The sequence below is a fragment of the Ricinus communis genome, chromosome 6 (genome assembly GCF_019578655.1).
Source record: "Ricinus communis isolate WT05 ecotype wild-type chromosome 6, ASM1957865v1, whole genome shotgun sequence".
NCBI lineage: Eukaryota > Viridiplantae > Streptophyta > Magnoliopsida > Malpighiales > Euphorbiaceae > Ricinus > Ricinus communis.
This window is the reverse complement of record NC_063261.1, coordinates 23,954,331-23,974,033: the sequence shown is the minus strand read 5'-3', so window position 1 is coordinate 23,974,033 and position 19,703 is coordinate 23,954,331. Positions and strand designations below refer to the sequence as shown.

General features: G+C 32.4%; 2 protein-coding genes across 3 annotated transcripts; one reads left to right on the top strand and one right to left on the bottom strand.

The window, feature by feature from the left end:
• Positions 1–1,494: 1,494 nt before the first annotated feature.
• LOC8275921 (photosynthetic NDH subunit of lumenal location 1, chloroplastic) lies at positions 1,495–3,846 on the top strand. The gene is made up of 8 exons (XM_048375248.1): positions 1,495–1,678; positions 1,792–1,888; positions 2,465–2,548; positions 2,779–2,852; positions 2,937–3,059; positions 3,139–3,210; positions 3,340–3,436; positions 3,560–3,846. Exons 1-8 carry the CDS (start codon positions 1,580–1,582, stop codon positions 3,661–3,663), a joined length of 750 nt encoding a protein of 249 aa, XP_048231205.1. The 5' UTR covers positions 1,495–1,579; the 3' UTR covers positions 3,664–3,846.
• Positions 3,847–4,056: 210 nt separating this feature from the next.
• Positions 4,057–17,363, bottom strand: LOC8275922 (ABC transporter B family member 6). 2 transcript variants are annotated; one of them, XM_015727094.2, is made up of 11 exons: positions 16,562–17,363; positions 12,310–12,364; positions 12,041–12,216; positions 11,762–11,962; positions 9,029–9,288; positions 8,639–8,949; positions 8,334–8,554; positions 7,902–8,242; positions 6,990–7,774; positions 6,646–6,887; positions 4,057–5,935 (listed from the first exon to the last, which is right to left on the bottom strand). In XM_015727094.2, exons 1-11 carry the CDS (start codon positions 16,943–16,945, stop codon positions 4,706–4,708), a joined length of 4,206 nt encoding a protein of 1,401 aa, XP_015582580.2. In that variant the 5' UTR covers positions 16,946–17,363; the 3' UTR covers positions 4,057–4,705. The 2 variants fall into 2 exon arrangements, with proteins under 2 accessions (XP_015582580.2, XP_048231204.1); XM_048375247.1 differs by having other exon boundaries at positions 9,029–9,117.
• Between the last annotated feature and the right edge of the window lie 2,340 nt (positions 17,364–19,703).

Sequence of the window (19,703 nt, the reverse complement as noted above, 5' to 3'; positions counted from 1 at the left end):
ATTTTACTTATATTTTTAATATTATAATTATTAATAAATTAGTTTTTAATTAGTAATTCTAAAAAATAATGTTCTAAATTGTATTTTTAATATTTTATTAACTAGAATTAGTTTTTAATTTTATAGTAAATTATAATTTCAAAAATGGTAATATTTATTATTTTTTAATATTTATTTTTCCTTTTATTCATCACATTTGTACTCATTTATATCATTCGCCTCTCTTTAAATTTTATTTTCATATATTTCATTAAGATTATTTTGACAGAATTTAGTTTAAAGTAAAAAATTTTATTAATAAAATTAATTTTATATTAATAAATAAAGTATTTTTAATATATATTTATTAAAAAATAATCTCTAAATTATATTTTTTATGCAATTTAATAAATCTATGTCTATATATTTATATATATATGAGAGAGCAATATTTTAATATTATTCTTCTCTATTCTACATTGGCATATTACATGACTTATAAACTTTTTTTAAAAAAATTTTAGAATCAATCTATTCTAACATATTTTTCTACTATTAGTATTATATTACAACTTTCAACACTTTAAATAGGATATTTAATTATTTCATATTCATATACTCTTTTATATTCTTATCTATAACTTTCACTTTAAATAATTTTTCTTTCATTATTATATTATAATATACAACACTTTGATTATAAATTTTAAATATTTAATAGTCTTTTTTTCTTTAAATTCTTCTTTAAAATTTTAATTTTTGATTAGATTTTCTGTTCTCATAATTAAATAATTATTTTATTAATTTAAGAACTATTTTTAATTATAATATTTATATTTATTTACACCTTTCATTTCTCGTTGCATTCTATTTTAGATATATTCCAATGAAATTATTTTGATATGGTTCAATTTCAAGTAAAGAATTCAGTTAATTAAAAATTAAGTTTTAAATTAAATTTTTATAATTTAGTAAATTAAAAAGTAATATAAAATATTTGTATTCTTATATATATAAAGTAAAAAAATATTATTGAATTATATACTTAAAATATATAAAATATTAAATCAATAAAAATATATTAAAAATAAATAAATAATCTAATATTAAATCAAGTTATAATATAATTATAAAAGATTATTAAACCATGTAAAAAGATATAATAAATTTTTTTAGTGAATAAATTTATTATCAAAATTAATAAATATTTAAAATATTTAAAAAGATATAACATGTTTATATATCCAATAAAAATTCAACATAATATATATATATATATATATATATATATATATATATATATATATATATATATATAGTTAGTTAGTTAGTTAGTTAGTTAGTTAGTTAGTTAATTTTAATTTATCTTTAATATTTAAATCTCTTATAATATGGTATTATTTAATTTTAATATTCATAATTCATGATTTTTATTGATATTAATATTAAACCGCCTACGAAGCCGCAGTTATTTAATTAGAAAAATAAATAAAAGAATAGGAGAGGGGGAAAAGAAAGAACCACCCTCTATCACATGACCACAAGCTCCTAACCACATCAAGAACCAAACTAAAAGACTTATCAGTTATTACTTCACCTTATGAGAAGCTACTGCAGCCTGAAGCTACTCTTCTTAACTCATCAAATGGCTATGTCTTCAGTTTCTTTAAGTTTGGTTTCAACAACCTTGTCCCCAAAGGTAGTTTCATTTTCATTCTCCTCTCTCCTTTTGAGTTCTACCCTTTGCTTGATGATGTTCAATGTTACTGCAATAGCTAATTTCTTCATATTTAATGTCTTCCCTGTTTCCAGCTAAATGTCCCTTCTTCTAATGAATTGCCTCGAGCCATTCCGTTGGCTGGTAATAACTCTGTTACATGCACTGCAGAAACAACCTTCAATCAAGAAAGTAAGATTAAGAGATACGATTTCCTTTTGGTCCATGAATCTGAATGGTGAAAGTATGGATGATGTGAATTTTCTTTCCCACTTGTTTTCTTATCTATCTTTGGTAGGGAAAATCAACAAGAGTTATGTTTCTTGGACTTATGACAGCAATCTTGGCACAATATATACTTTTTTAGGTCACGTTTAGTTCAAATCCATTAAGAAATTCATTTTATTCAAGAAAAATACGCAAGAAAGAAAAGAAAATGAAAATAATAAAGTTAAAAAAAATATATTGGTGTTATATAATATGTTGACAAACTAATATGAAATTCATTTGTAAATTTTTTATAGAATTTAGTTTAGCTATAACTAATTACATACAAATTTGAATATGTAAAATCTAAATTAATTTTTACTTTATTCAAATCACATAAATTTTATATTTGTAAATGAATTTCATAAATTTTATAGATTTCAATCAAATATAATGTTAGTGTGAACTTTAGAATGGGAATTTGGAAAATTGACTAATGGAATGTTGACTTTGGATACCACAGATTGTGCTGTAGATAACTTAATTCCCAATGTGCATTAGGCAATTGCAGGAGACAAGTGATACTGTTGGGAATTGGAGCACTGGCAACAAGTTTACTCCCAGTAAACCCTCTTCTGGCTGAAGGTATAAATATATAGAAGACAATATTTTACAATCCCCAATTGTAGTATGTTTTACTAACTAGGATAAACTTGATTGATATATATTGTAGTGGAGGTCATGACTCATCTTCCCTGAGAATCCAAATAAAATAGGAACAAATAGAAATAGGGAGCTGTCATACATGCAAATTATTTACGTGTAGTTTGGTTTACATATAAATCAGACCTTTCTCATATCTGGGTATTGTGCAGAGGTACCAAAGAACTATCGAGCTTTCGTTGATTTGAAAGATGGATATTCATATTATTACCCCTCAGATTGGATAGTAAGTTATTTGCACTGTTCTTGTAATATGGAAATGCAACTTTTTAGCTGTTGAAACTCAGAACAGCTTCTTGTCCATGCGTAGGATTTTGATTTCAGGGCACATGATTCTGCGTTTAAGGATCGATACAAGCAATTGCAGAATGTTAGAGTGAGATTCATACCTACTGATAAACAAGACATTCATGATTTGGGACCCATGGAGCAGGTAAATGTATCATTTTTGCTGTTGTTTGAACTTTTTTGTTCATGTCTTGATAATCCTTAACCAGAATTTGGTTCTGCAGGTTGTATCTGATTTAGTAAAACATGTGTATGCTGCACCAAATCAAAGGCCAACCATTATTGACATACAAGAGGTTGATATTGACAATGCCCGACGAAACTGACTAGCATCTTTTTTTTCTTTGTGCATAAAAATAGAATAGAATGATATCCAGACAACAATCATACTGATTAGCTCGTTGATGACTATCTACTAAATGCAGCGCTCTGCAGATGGGAAAAACTACTACACCGTTGAATATATCCTTACGTCTCCAAACTACTCCAGTGCTTCCTTTGCGACCATAGGGATTAGCAATGGTAAATTTACCACCATCTCAAACTGTCACCATATGCCTGATCTCTGCCTAGCATGTTAGCAATTTAACTATTACTACCAATAATAAACCACTGTTATAACATTAACATTAACCTACTGAACAGGAAGATATTACACCCTGATCGTGGGAGCAAACGAGAGACGGTGGAAGAGATTTCGCAACCAGCTTAAAGTGGTGGCAGATTCTTTCAAGATGCTGGATATCTAACCGATCAAGAATGAGATGAAAGTTTGCATTTGATGTATATACTTTATAGCAGAGTTTTGTATCATCTCCTTGGATTTCCTACACTTTCACATCCCTAGACAGTTAAGAATGAATTATCCATGTTTTATGCTGCTACCTATGTGCAAATTTGCATGAAATCACATTAGAGGTTGGTTATCCATAGCAAACTCTGTTTATTGTTTCTATCAAGTCTTATGGCCACATTTCCAAGCATCAAAAACAAAGATGAATATATATATCATCAGTCATTACAACATGCAGAATGCCAGTTTAAGATGATTTCCTGCTTTCCTTTACAAGATCAAAAGGGCATTGATTAACCTGATAAAACTACAAACAAACTGGAATGAAGAAAGAAAATGATAAAGGTAATCAAGCCGGCAAAAAGTTAAAAAGCTTATAAATTATCCACGTGGTTATTTACAAAGGAAGATTACAACAAATGCCCTCCACCTCTTTTCCTCTTCTAAACTTTGGATCGTTTTCGCAAATGTAAAATTTACAGTATGAAAACACATACATCATCATCCAAGCTTTGTCGAAGTTGAATTAATCCATACAAAAGCCAGAAATTATCTAGGAAATTGGAAAAAAAAAATAAAGAAAATAAGACAAAATCCAAGAAGCACACCTCATTAGGACTAGAATTATCTCCTCTCCAACCCATCTTCTGAATAATGAACAAATTAATATACCATGAAGACAAAGCATCGACCTAACGCTTGCCTCCACAAAGAATAAATCATCTAACCCTGAGAGCATGTCCTCAAATGGCCAACCAAGCTCTAAAATTCCTATTTCTAACCCTACATTCGAACACTATAACTGCCGGTGCCACCATTTTCAACCCACCCAATCCAACTATAAAAAAAATTGTTACCAGCCTCATCACTCTCATTTTGCAATTGCCCACTCTGGAAAATACTGTATGGATGCCAACAGCTATGAACACTTTCCAGCAACTTAAAGTTGACCAGTAAGAGCTATACAAAGGAACTAAACGCAAATGTCAAAACCCAACCTAAATAAGTCGATGCTGTCTCAAACCCTTTCCAAAGTGGGGTTGCATCAACCTGACGTACAAACCATTCTTGGCCATCAAAGTATCATGAGCCCCTTCCTCTACGATTCGCCCTCCATTTAGAACCACGATATTGTCAACATGCCTCATCATTGCAGCTCTATGAGCTATCAGAATAGTTGTTTTGTTTCCCATAATCAGTGTATCAAGTGCCTCTTGTACCACTCTACTAGATTCAGATTCAATGGATGAACTAGCTTCATCCAATAACAAGATGGGCGCATTCTTCAGTACCACCCGTGCAATTGCAATTCTCTGTTTCTGTCCCGGTGTCAGGTCAACACCCCTCATCCCCACATGTGTGTCATACCCATGAGGCAGACTGCTAATGAAGTGGTGAGCATTCGCTATTCTTGCAGCCTCTTTCATCTCAGCTTCACTAGCATTGTGCCTAGCATATATGATATTTTCTCTAATTGTCGTTGAGAAGATAATTGGTTCCTGCTGAACAAGGCCTAAGTGGCTCCTTAACCATCTCAAATTGTAGAGTTTTAGATCTCGCCCATCAAGTAGAACCTGACCAGCAACTGGATCATAAAATCTCTCCATTAAAGAGATTATAGTGCTCTTACCAGACCCTGAAACTCCTACCACAGCTACAGTTTGTCCACCATTGACTTTGAGACTGAAATTGCTCAATACCAAGACTTCCGGGCGAGTAGGATAACAGAAATCAACATTCTTTAACTCAATGCTCCCATACACATTAGGTGGCTTCAGTGCTGAGTTCTCATCTGGGTCAATCTTGGGTACTCTATCTATAATTTCAAAAACTGAAATAAGAGATTTCCGCCGTTTAAGAATATATGGAGCCAATCCAAAAGGCTCTACTAGTGCAAATGTCGCAAATGAGAAAACCATATACTCCTTGATAGCTGTAGGCAGATCCGTATAGTTTTCCTTTACAGAGTATGCAGTGTACCAGAGAAGAAGGGCATTACAGGCAAATAGAAGAAACTGTGAAAAGCCAAATGCAAAACCAATGGCCATTCCATGGAAAAAGCTCTGCTTAAAAATTTTTTTCAGTTGTAATCTGTAGAGCTCCATTACTTTGTTACCAGCACAGAATGCTACAACAGTGTAAATGTTTCTAACAGCATCCTCAAGAACCAATGATGCCTTCCTGTGCATCTCCTGAATGCCCCTTGAAAAGCCAGCAAGCCACAACTTCTGCAGTATTTCAATTGCCATCATTCAGAATTCGGTGCAGAAAATTTGCATTCAAATGTCTTATACTATAGATGTCTTATTATCAAATCTCAAATACCATTAAGATGTCTTACAGATGAGAAGGCAGCAAACTAAAAGGTAGCATAAAAAGATCTTATTGGTTGACATATTCACTACACTTTGGCAACCATATCCATGACTTAAAAGACAAATCACATCTTATAGGATGATCCATGACCCGTGTCATTTCTGACAAAGATGAACTTTATGCTCGCACCAAGAGACTTGATGCTGCTTCAAATTCATGTTGGGAGTCTTTGCTCCCGAGCATTTCATACATTAACAAAAGTACAAGAAATTTTCATATCTGTCATTCACAATGAATACAACAAACTAAAAGCCTTGACACTAGGATAAATCGATCGAGTCAGCCTTCAAGTGAACAATTGCACAGTTGATTTTGTAGCCACATAAAATACAGAGATGAGAAAATTGACTCAGTTATTGCTGAAAATGGATTAAAAATAAAAACTGCTAAGATTAGAGAGGCAACTACTATGATCTGTTTCATTTACATGTAGCCAGAGATACAGTTTGAAAAAATAAAAATCCAACAAGTTGGTTCTTTCATAAATTGAGAAAAGTAAATGGAATAAGTCAGTGATCAATTAAATGACATTTAAGTTGTATAATAGGAATGAAATGCAAACCTGTGCAATTGCAGAAACCATGAGAATTGGCAGGGTTGCCAACGCCACAAGAGCCAGTCGCCATTGAAGCAACATGCCAATGATAACAGCCACAACAACAGCAGCGCTATCCTGTATAAATATAGAAAGACGGTTGCTAAATGCTGCTCGCACAAATGTAGCATCATTTGCCAACCGCATGGATAATGTATCAGCACTATTATCCTCTTCATCAAACCATCCAACTTCATTGCGCAGCATAGCTGTTACATAAGGAGCACGGAAAAGGTAAAGCTCATGGACAAGGTATCATACTTCTGCATTTTCTATTCTAAGTACCTATAACAAGATCAAGGATTATTTACCTGAGAACATCATTCTCCGAACTCGCTCAGTCATTTTTTCACCCATAATACCAAAATAGAAATGTTGCAGAAAGTTTGCAACCACTGTTACTATACCCATGCAGGCAATTATCAAGCACCATTTGTCTACATCCTCCTGCAAGTGATGGCGATCAGGCCTATAATAGGCAGTCACTATCAGTGCAATAACATAAGCAAGAAGTGGATTAAAAGAGCCAAAAATCCCAGCACCAATGCTTCCTAGCACAGCATAAAGCCACTCAGCTAAACTAAGTTCTGCCAGCCTCCAAAATGATGGTGTTTCACGATGCTTCGTGTCCTTTGCATCCTTGAATTTAGTTGGAACATCATCAGAGTGACTATGGGGTCGACTAAAAGTCTGCGAGTGGGAGCGCTCATTTTTCGGATCAGATGTCAAAAGAGGTGATACTGGTGATTCGGGATCTGACCCATTTGATGTCTGTCGTTGTGCAGAATGCACATCAATCTTGGGTAACTCTGGAAGTCGCATTTCAAAACTATCCTGCCTTCTTATTGCTGGTTCCTTATCAGCTCCATCTAAGGGAACACCATTTTCCATCATTTTCTCAGGTGGCGGACTACGAACCTTGGGTGATTCCTGAGAGTTGAAGGTGCCATCTGGAAGCCGTGATATACCAGGAACTCTCTGAAGAGATGGTGATTTCATCATTTTAGGGGAGGATGGTTCTTGGAAGCTGTAACCAGCAGAAGAGTCCTTTTCAACTTGGAAAGCAGCAGTCTCCATGTAGTTTCTAGCTGGCATCCTAGAGAAAGACATGCATCTCATAATCATGTAATTTAGCATGGCAATTACATTTGACTATCAGAAAAGAACTGTAATTGAGAACAGAAGGTGCATTAAAAAAAATCTTCATTGTTCTCAGGCTATACCTTCTCGGAAGTTTTGCTGCTTCTTCACATTTGAGAAGTTCTGCATATAGGCCATCTAAGTTTAACAATTCATCATGTGTTCCCATTTCAACAAGCTGACCCTCCTCCATTACAGCTATGTAATCAGCATTCCTAATAAGACTAAGACGTCGAGCTATAATTATAGTGGATCGTCCCAACATGAGGAGATCTAACGCCTCCTGAACTGCTCTTTCAGCTTCAAAATCAAGTCCACCAGTAACCTCATCAAGCAGAAGAATTGTTGGATTCAAAAGCACAGCTCTAGCAATCGAAAGTTTAATTTTCTGTTCCTCTGTCAACGATAAACCAGCTCTACCCACCTGAAATGCATAAGAATTCACTTCTCAGCAGATTGGCCAAAAGAGAGGCAATAACAAAGGTTCAAACAAAAATGTAATCTTGTTAGTTTGCCTGCATCTCATAGCCTCTCTCAAGTGAGCTTATGAATGTATGTGCATGTGCTATTTTGGCAGCTTCTTCAATCTGATCCAAAGTAGCATCTCGTCCATAAGCAATATTATCCCTTATACTCAAACTTAGCAAGGCAGGTTCCTGGGTGACTAATCCTATAAGGCTTCTAAGCCACTCCAGTTTCAAGTTTTTAATATTCTCTCCATCTAAAAGAACTTCCCCTGCATCACAATAAATCAATACATGAAAAGCCATAGGAATACAGTGAAACCTTAAATAATATAACACGAGTCACATTGCAGTACCTAAGGTGGGATCATAAAACCGCTCCATGAGGGGGATAATGCTGCTTTTTCCAGAGCCATTTCTGCCAACAAGTGCGACAGCTTTTTTAGCAGGTACAGTGAGGTAAAACCCACTCAAGATAGGGATCTCCGGACGAGACAGATAGCTAAAATAAACATTCCGAAACTCAATATTTCCTTGCACTGACACTAGAGTGTTTCCTTCTTGATTAACTGTTGAGGATGATCGGCTTATCATCTCATAAAGTCTGTAAGCAGCAATTCGTCCTTGGTCAAACGAATAGAAGTTTGTTGCTGCTTGATTCAGCCCACTGCAAAAAACACAATATGGCAGATAAGAAGAGCGCAGAGAAAATAACAACACCAATAAGAGAGGAAGAAGAGACTTACAGGCCACTCAAAATCACAGCAAAAAGGGCTGTTATTATTTCACCACCATGAGCTTTGTGGTGAGTAACCAGGAACCTTCCAACCCATAGCTGCAAGGCACAAGAACATATCGCAAGCCCATATGTAAAACCAAGACCAAGTCCTTGCACAAGACTAATCAAAATACCATATCTCAGAGTTGCTTGTAGTGAAGTTGCATAAGAATATTTCGCCAAAGTTTCATTTGTGAACGCATATAAGGTCCTAATATATGAAACTGCCTGTGTAATTTAAGAGATTATTAGCTTTCTGTATCACTGAGATAAGTCATTTCGCTAGAATAACAAAAGCATGTTAGATCAACTAAAAAGTCTGTAAATTCAGGAAGAAAACTCATATAAACAATTGCAAATAGATTACAGTGACAGATGCTGATACTATTAAGCAAAGACAAGAATAGATACTTTCAATCATGAATAACCGAAAAGAAAAAAGGTTTGGCTCTAAGCCCCCAAAAGTGTCCAATATATACACCGATACACCAAAACATGCATTCATTATCTTTCCTTATAATTAGCCACTAAGTGTAGAAAGACACCATATTGGACTGGAAGACCTAAGTTGTGTTTACTTATAATATTTTTCTAAAATGATAGAAAACATTTTTTCATGTTTTCAAAATTATAACTAAACTTTGGAAAACAAACCTTAACATGTTTTCCATGTTTTATTTTATACAGAAGTCATTTGTTTTCAAATGAAAACAAGAAGTTTTTACTTCATTTATTCCAAGTTTACCCTTTAAATTTAAAATATTACCCAAATAGAAGAGTTCTATTATAATGCTTTTACAAATTCTCGATGAAAATGAAAAGTTCTCATTATTCTTAAAAATTAGAAAATGAAAATAGAAAAAATTCTCTACAACTAAACAAGGCCCTAATTTTTACTCTTTCTTGCAGACTACATTTGAATAGAAAATGCACTAGATTAAAACATATTCATAGGATGTAGTCACACAATATAAAATCCTAGTATATTGAAGAAATGCACCAAATCCAAATAAAATTAAGGATATGTTATAATGTAGATAAAAGCAGCATTTGTATGATCATGAAACACTTCTCTTCAAGACTTCATGACATTTGACAATATTAAATTGCAATCAGAAGTAAGCAACTCACATACAAGCAATCAAATTCTTGTCAAACAAAGAAATAAAAAGTTCACAAAACCGTAATTTAGTTCTAGAAATGTTTCCTCGTTCGAAGATGTTAATTTCAACCTCGCCAGAGTATCATGGCCTCACCGAGAATCCAATATGAAATAACTGCCTTACCAAAAGATGCCTTGCTAGATTTTCTCAAACTTCAAAAATGCAATCCTATGTAATGGTTTTGACTTGCATGCATTGGTGTAAACTACTGATCTTTGGAAGCGTGTCATTTACTACTTAAAATTACCATTCTTCTTTTATCCTCAAAACATTAATTAGTGTGCGCAAAATGTGGCATATAGATGTAATGTCATACACTACATAGACCCTCAGAAAAAAAATCTATGCTTTACGACTATATTCTAAGACGAGTACAAAAGTGCAATGTATGTATTAAACAATAAAAGCATTATAATAGAATAAAACAATAGAACATATATATGCACACAGCTGTGACAGTGTGTCTATATTCATCTCCTTTTGGCTTGATTGCAGTGCATATGCAACCAAATATATTGACTTCCTTTTTATTTATAATTTTTAGGAAGATAGAGCTACTCCATTCCAGGGAAACATTAAGATATAAGCAATTATAGTGGTCACAATTGCAACAAACAGTAACATGCATCTTCAAGCGATTTTGACTTCCAAATTCCACCACAGAACCCCTAGGCATGGACAGTTCACTGGCTGTCAAGTACTTGAGACAGCCCTCAAGAAAAACTGTCACCAACCAGTTTCACTCAAGAACTTTCTAGTTTACATAAGTTCATTACCACCTAGGTAGGCCAATCATTATCTAAGGCTGGCAAAAGCGCTTTTCAAAAGAAATAACTTTTTTGGATTTTGAAAATTGTTTAGCAAGTAAATTGATGTATTTTCCAAAAGCAGGTCTGGCAAAAACAGTTTATAAGAGATTTTGAAAGATCAATCTATTAAATCAAAATAAAAATTTCTAAATCAGCTTTTTTAATGCCCAACAGCAATCTCATACATGCCCACTATATATCTTTGATAATTTCTTATCGAAGAGAACACATACAATCTTGACAGTATCATAGCAATTCTTCAATCATTATCTTAAGATGCTGGATCATGCCTTGTTGGCCAGAAAAAAAATATAACTGCTTAAGGGTGCACATCAATATAAATAAATTATATAACCATCTAGCTATGAAAACCATTATATAAGGAGAATCTAAGCTCTAAATAGGTACATGAAGCCAGATCCAAGTCAAATGTTTGGCAAACATAGCGACGTAGAATTATCTTTCCTTTTTGGCATGATTACATTATTAACGATTATCCAAGAATCTGATCTTTTATCATATCAAAACTCATGTAACAGACTAAGTACATTATTCAGAACATAAGATACAGCATTAGAATTCCGTAGGAACCAACGCTAAACTAACTGCAGCATCAGAAGAGACATTATAGACAGAAGGCAACCCAGAGCAAGAGCAAGACCAAAGCAAAGGGGTGTTTCTTTTTTAAGGGCTAGGGGTCCTTTTAGATAGGGAAGGGGTTGTTCAAACCTGTTCAGCAACACTAGCAGCTTCTGCATATGCATCTTGAATGCTCTCAGCCAGCCTGTGAAGAAAAATGTTTGATATACCACCAGCAGCAACAATGAAAGGACCAGTGGCTAATGTTATAAGGGCAATCTGCCAGCAGTTGACAAATCCAATAACAAGACCACTAACAAATGTTGCCATGTTATGAATATAGTTTCCAACCTACAACAAGTACCTTTAAACAAGTTAGATAAGATATTTGCAGATTCAGAATGGGGGAACAACTAATCTCTAACGTACCTTTTCACTAAGTGCAGACTGAATGAGCAGCACATCACTCAGTACTTGGCTCACAATGTCTCCATTGTTCCCATAGGTATCAAAAAAACTCATATCCTGATTAAGTAACACTTGAACGTAGTTAGACCTGATGACAGCGGTCTGACGCTCTCCAGTTAAAATCCAGCACGAAACCTCTATTACAGAAAGCAAGTTAGCATCAATGGCTACAAAAAAATAGCTATGGATGAAAAGATAACTATATAATTATGACGATACCTAAAACTTACCAATCCAACCAGCTGCGAAAACACCCACAGCTATATAAACAATGGTTAAAGCAAGCTGCATAAAACAAGCCCCTTGGTTAATAAACAGAGGTTAATCTGCTTGGCAAGAATAAAACACTTCTATATAGATTTTTAGGTCAAAGGAAGAAAGCATCCTCCATCCCCACCCCTCACAAACCCACCTTCTCTTTCTTCCAAGATATATTAAAAAGAATATAATAAAGTGAGAAAGGAAACTGAATTGGCCATGCAAGCTGGTTGAAAATGGCTTTTGTTGGAAAACTTAGCAGCCATCTTCATTATATTGTAATGTTTGATGTAGCTTGGGGATTAGACTTTGGAGATAACTATTGTTGATGTTTTGAGATGATTTCAATGCTCTCTAGTGTGCACAAGGCACTCCATAGAGATGTTTTTTATGCGTCAGTGGCATCTTTTATCCTAGTTGGAGGAAAATTTACCAAACATTCAGCATTCCCTCCTGCTTGGCGCCAATAGGTTTTTATTTGAAAGAAAAAGAAAAACTATGCCTTCACCATATGAGATATTGAAATATAAATATTAATTAATAACAGCATTGCAGTTTGAACTTGTAGTTCAAGTGATCAAAGCATCGCCCATCAATAATCTAATAAAAAAAATACATAATTCATCTTCCTCGTTTTCGTGAAAGGGAGACAAACTCCATCTACCAAAACAACTGGAAATGTTTTAAGAGAAGTAGGCATATGACATACAAAAAGTTCACGCCCTTCTTTATCTCTAAAGATAGGATGTTCTAACCACCCAATAGCTATTCCAAAAGTTTTAAATGTTTTAGTTTTCAACAATTAAAATTTATAGAATTGAAAACTTAAGAAAGAGTCTATAAACTTTTAAATAAGCATGCACCTCATATTCTTTGGCTTACACTTATACATGATGCCTAGACGCCACGTACCGGGCCACCTTGCATCTTTGACGACTATTATATGTTCCTTCATATATGAATTGAAGGGGCATCCTCAAGTGTGAGGACCATTGGCTTTGATACTTGTTGATAAGATTTCTTAAAACCATTGGCTTTCTTACTTGTTGTACACATTTTGTTAATGAGTAGTTCTAACAGATAAAACTAAATATGATTAAAAAGAAGCCTAAGCAATGAAAGACCACGATATAAAGTCCAAAAAGCTAAGTAGAATTAAAACAGAATATATGCATTGTTGGGATAAATCTAGATTTTGGAAACTAATTACTTTTAGTAATTAGGTTTTATCATGCAAAAGAATCCACCAAAGAACAAACTAGGGATGGCAATTTATATCCTAGCGTGGACGCCTACCTGGAACCTACCCAGTCAAATCAGGTAATACCAGAGTTGACTGGGTAGATTATAGATAATATAGTACCTTACCCATACCCGTAACCAAACCCTATCCGAAATATCTTTTCCTTATAAGTTAGATGTACAATATTAGGAATTTTATAATTGAATTATTAATTTTAAATATATAATCAATTGTATTTGAAGAATTAGACAAATTATTTAATTGTTCACCTTTTTATAATATTTTATTAGCTTTTTAATTTATATTATTTTAGTATAGTCTAATTGAATACAATACTAATTATTTTAGTTCAGTGAAATTATAAATTAAAAATTATATACTTATGCTTTAATATACTCATTTTTCTTTTTTATAGTTACAGTAACATCTTTGTAAATAAATGTTCAATAAAGTAATAACTTCAACTAAATAATAAAATCTTTCAATCCTAACTCAGGGCACTGTACTAAATTAACAACCTCAATAAATGCATAAGATACTAATATTTTCAAATCCTTTAGAGATGAACAAATATTACAAATTAATAATTAATCAAATACATAAAAAAATAATATATAAAAATTCATAATACTAAAGGTATTTGTTTTAGACAACTCCTATTTTTGCAATTCATTCATTCTAATGTTTAAGAATTTGTTTGTTGGTTTGATAAAAGAACAAATAATGGAAAAGCTTGTTTCAACCCACTATTGAAACTTCTGTTAACTTTAAGAGGGATGCTCGTCATTATACTCATTTCTTTTTTATCAAACATCATTACACTCATTGGACGCTCTCTTTATCTCATCAGTTAATATACATTTTCTTTACACATTTCAAATAGGAATCCTTACAGACATTATAATACTCTGGAGTTTAAAACTTATAAAGCTTATATTCTATGTATTTGAAGCATTTTATGACACTTTATCTTTAGGGTATTAAATTTAAAAATTACATTTACTATATGTCTATGTAGTTTAAACCACATAAATTGACATTTTTAAGATTTTTATCACTAAATTCATTATATATCTTTATTTAGCCTATATATATATGTAACATATACTATTTTTTATGTACATATGTGATAACTTTTGAATTCTATGTATATGCACACTAACTTTTTACCATATTTTTCTTATTTATAATTTATACATGAATCTTGATAAATAAATGCATATACAAATAATTACAAAAAAAATCTTCCTAAATTATTAAATATTCACTATTGATAAATTAATAAATTATTCATTTCTAGAAAAATAATATATTTTTACTCCTAATAGTATTATTTTAAAGAGATTTTACTGGATTTTGATAGTTATTTAGGCAATGGGTTATCCATAACCCTATGAGTATGGGAAAGAGTTTAATATTTGTTGCCCAAATGAGTATGGGTACCAAGGATAGATATAAATTCTTTTGGTTATGGGTAAAGATATAACCCTACCTTAACTTACCCATTGCCATCCATAACGAACAGAAAACTGAAATTTAAAAAATCAGCAATCTCTTCCTACAAAGTAACATTGACAAAATTTCTAAAACAAACATCCTAAAGACAAGTAGGGAATACTTCTAAGAGAAAATTAAACCTAAACTAATAGAACATTTAAAATTACAAGTACATGAATAAAAGTAATTCTATGATTGTAAAAAATGGGAACAGCAACTCTCTTTGAGTAGAAATTCCATTGATAAAAGCATGCCTCTTAAGGGAAAAATAACTTCTTAAAATCCTTTTGAAATCTGACCTTGGCAAATCCAACATTTGAATATTCAATGTAAGAAACGGAAAATTAAGAGAGACAAAGACAGTAAATTTTTCTAGAGAAGTGGAAAACTAAGTATAATTTCTTGGCCTCTTGCATATGCGAGGAAATTTAAACCTAAGGTCTTAAATCTGTATTTGATATACAAAAGAGAGTAACAATATTGATTCACAAATTCTCCTTTATTAAAATGCAAAGAACCCAACGGGAGAATGAAAAGAAAGTAAAACCAATATACAGTATCTAAAGATTCATTTTGTTTGAGATATTAGCAATTCATACATCATGCCTATCTACAAATTCCCTTCCTGTTCATTCCCCATAGTTAACAAAATTTGTAAAGAAATTAGTGAAAGAGGCACTAAAGTATTGCTATTAGTTGTAAACTTCACTAATAGTGCTATTTTTCTTAACTGTCTTCACCACAGTAGGTTGATCATTAATTGAACTTAATTGAAATCATATCTTCAGTTGCTGAAGTTAAAAGTTAATGTTGCTAAAGACTTAAAACTATAAACCCTAGCTCCTAAACTGCTCTGAAGAATGAGTGGAAAATTTTCCGCACAAGTGATATCTGTTCCACTAGCCCAACCACATTACAAGAAATATATATTATTGTGCCAAGCCAACTGTATTCTTTGTTCTCTATTATTCATAAAGACGATAATTCAACCCTTTGAGAAGTGTATCAAAAACACATTCCTGACAGAAACTTGACTTCATAAGACATAACATGGTACTTCCATATCTCTAAAACCAAATGAAACACCTAGCTTAAACTAATTGAACAACTAAACAGTATGTCGAATAGCTAAAAGTAACCCCAATTTTCTTGAGATGCAGAACAATGTCAACAAGCGCTCGCTTAGTAGCTAGCCATAAAACTAAACTAAGCCATGCAGATTTTAAAGCACACCTTTCACAATACACACTTAAAACCGCTTCCTCATCCAATTACCGAAAATAATTGTAGATTGTACTGAATCAATGGTTCCAATTGACTGAAGCAAACCACAAAATTGCAACCTTACCAATTTCCAATCAGAAGTCTGAAACCCCAATTATGAACTAATACCTCTACCAAGCTCATCTAAGTAGCAAATGTACACTCATCTAAAAGAACACACCTGAGCTATAAAAACAAAGGGGGGAAAACTTTGAACTTACATCTTTAAACCTGTCAAATCTTTCATCAGGAGCAATCTTCAAAACCTCAACAATCTTAGCAAAATAATGCAAGTAAACAACAAGAGCAGTTCCATGAGCAGCAGCAGCAATTGAACCAATTACCATAAGTCCCAAATCCACTCCATCTGCACACGCAAACAATCCCGTAAACGGAACCGCTGCAGGCGGCGCTTCCATCTCTTCTGCCTCCTCCATCTCTTCCTCCGCCTCCGCTTGCGCCGCCGCTGCAGCTGCCGCAGCTGCTTCTGCACTTGTATCTAAGTAAGGAGACGGCGACTCCGGTGGCTCGGATACCTCCGATACCGGTGTTAACGGTTGTATATGCGGTGGGGACCACCCAAATAGTCCCCTAGAAATCATCATCTTCAAAGATTTTCTTTAACGGGTTTCACTCCAATATCACAACAAAACAAACCCTAATTGATCACTCTCTTTTGCTTCTTTCTTTCACTGACTTTCAGTCCTCTAAAGCTTAAATTTAGAGGGAGAAAACTGAAGAGAACCACTTTTGATTTGTGTTATCGTGAGTTCGATTTGATCTGTGAGTTCTTGTTGTTTTGGGTTCTTTTCTTTTTTCTTTATTTTCTAATGATCTGTGTTGTTTGGTTGATCACTGTAAATAAATTTTTTTCCTGTCTTTGATTTTCTTTTCCTTTATTCTTCAAAGGAAAAAAGAAAATGGAAGAGAGGGAGAGAGAGGGAGAGGAGAGTGGGACTGGGTCAAAAGAGGCGGACAAAGAGGGAAATGTCAAGTCTCACCCACGGTAGCACCAAACATCAGAAATGAAGTAGACGGAGACAGAAACGTTTCTTTTTCTTTTTTAATTAGAAAAAATGTTTTTGTTCTGGTTTTTGGTTGTGGTTAGGTTAACGGTCAAGTGCCGGCAAAAATAACATTGTAATTTGTAACAGTTTTATTTTATTTTCCATTTTTTATTAGAATAAAGTCCCTTTGATCCTTAAACCTTTTGCATATGGTCAATTTAGTCTCTTTTTAATTTATTTGGTGGCTAAAATGTATAAAATTTATGGACTAATTTAGTCCTTTATCATTGAGATTTAAAAGTAAATGGATCAATTCAAATTTTAAGGAGAATTACTTTTTTCTTAAGACTAATAAGATTAATTTTTATTTTATTAGGAGTAAAGTAATTTTATAATTTTAGAAAAAAATATAAATCATAAATATTTAAAATGTAGAAAAATTAACACAGGAAATTTAATTTCTCAAATCTCGACTATCATCCCCAGCCATCATCTTTCATTCTATATAATAATTGAATATTCATGGTTGATTTTTAGAAAGAGAATGTAGTGGAATATGATGACGCTTGACCTTTTCTCACATCAACCCTTTTTTTGATTTTGGGTTTTTATTTTTATTACAAATAGGAATTTAGTTAAAAATTTAATTAAAACAAAATAAAATCACTTTTGTACTAGAAAAATGGATGAATTGGCCCTTGTGAAAATTTCAAGGGTTCAATTGATTTTTTGTTCTAAAGAAAACTAAAAAAAAAAAAAAAGATTGCATTAGTCTATAAGTTGAATGTTCCATACTTATTTACTTATAAAAATCAAAAGGGAGTGAATTTGCTACTTGTGAAAAAATCAAGGATCATATTGAACTTTACTATTTCCTTTTTATATTCAATCATAGAGCTTTTGTAATGAAAACAACCATTTGTGTTCATCTTTATATTTAGTGAATTTTGTAACTACAATTTATGAGCATGTGGAGTGTACCAAAGAAGACAACTTATTAATGTGACCAATTGTAGTAAATGCATGCCTTGTTATGGTATAAAAGAAACAACTTATAAATTTATGACTAACATCATTAATAGCAACTTATTAACTATTTATTTGACTGGTTCAAGTATATAATAACTAATTGCCTTGCAAAATAACCTATGATAATTAATTCAAATTCTCTTCAATCTGAAGCAAACTCTTAATTATCAGTCAAAGTTGAAAGGAAAAAAACATTATTTGTATCTCCTTTCAAATAAGGGGGGGAAATAACAACTATAGTATATATCAGTTAATTTTACAAGTATATTTAGTGATTTATGATGTTATAAAGAGGAGATTTGACTAAAGTACATAATTAGTAGAAAATAAGCAAACCCTAATATAATTAATTTAAAATTATATGAATTAAAGATGTATAGTCTTTCACACATAATTTATTAAAATTCAACTTGATTTTGTTTGTAGAAAATTAAATTATGTTTTGTTTATTCTTATATTCTATTGTTTGTAGTCACTCAGCTTCCTACTATGCCAATTTCTTTCTATTGATAGAAAATTAGTATAAAATTAAATAAATTTAAATAAAATTTTATTAGTATTAAGAAATTAAGGGTATTTGTAATGTGTTGGTAACTGTGTTACACAGCACTACAGCTGTGCTGAGTTGGCCAAAAGAGGTAACCAGTGTGGGTGGGTTTTGTTTTGTATAGTAAGTTGGGTGAAAGTGTACCAAAAAAAAGTGCAATGGCTGGTGAGATTAGTGTGGCCATGGCAATGTTATAAAGGAAAAGGTTTCATAAGACTATATTATAGAAAGAGAGAGAGAGACACAAACTAGAGAAGAAGCAGACATCATTGAGAGGTTTGTGTGTGGGCTTTTTATGTGTTGCCAGTGCATTTGCTCTGTCCATTTGGGTCCTCTTTTTTTTTTTTCCTTTCTTTCTTTATTATTTTTCTTTTTCTTTATGTCTAAAAATTTCTTTTTCCTTTTAGGTTAATGTTATCAATTGGGTATACTTTTGGTTTATTTCTGAATTCATGTCTTTTTCTTTGAACAATTTTTGGTTTCTTTTGATTGATGATAGCAATGTGATGTTTTATTTATAACATAAGATTCTTTGGCTGCTATATTGCACTAATGCAACAAGAATAACATGTGGGTTTTTATACTTTTTGTTGTTTCTATAATTAGCCTTATTTCTAGTGTACTAGCCTTTAAATTAAAGATCACATGGCTAGTTAATTAGATTTGTTTTCCTATTTTAGGTTTTACTTTGTATATACTTCTACTCTAATTACTTAATTTTAATCATTCAATTCTTATTATTCTTAAAGATATGAAATATAGATTCACATATTTTCTTTT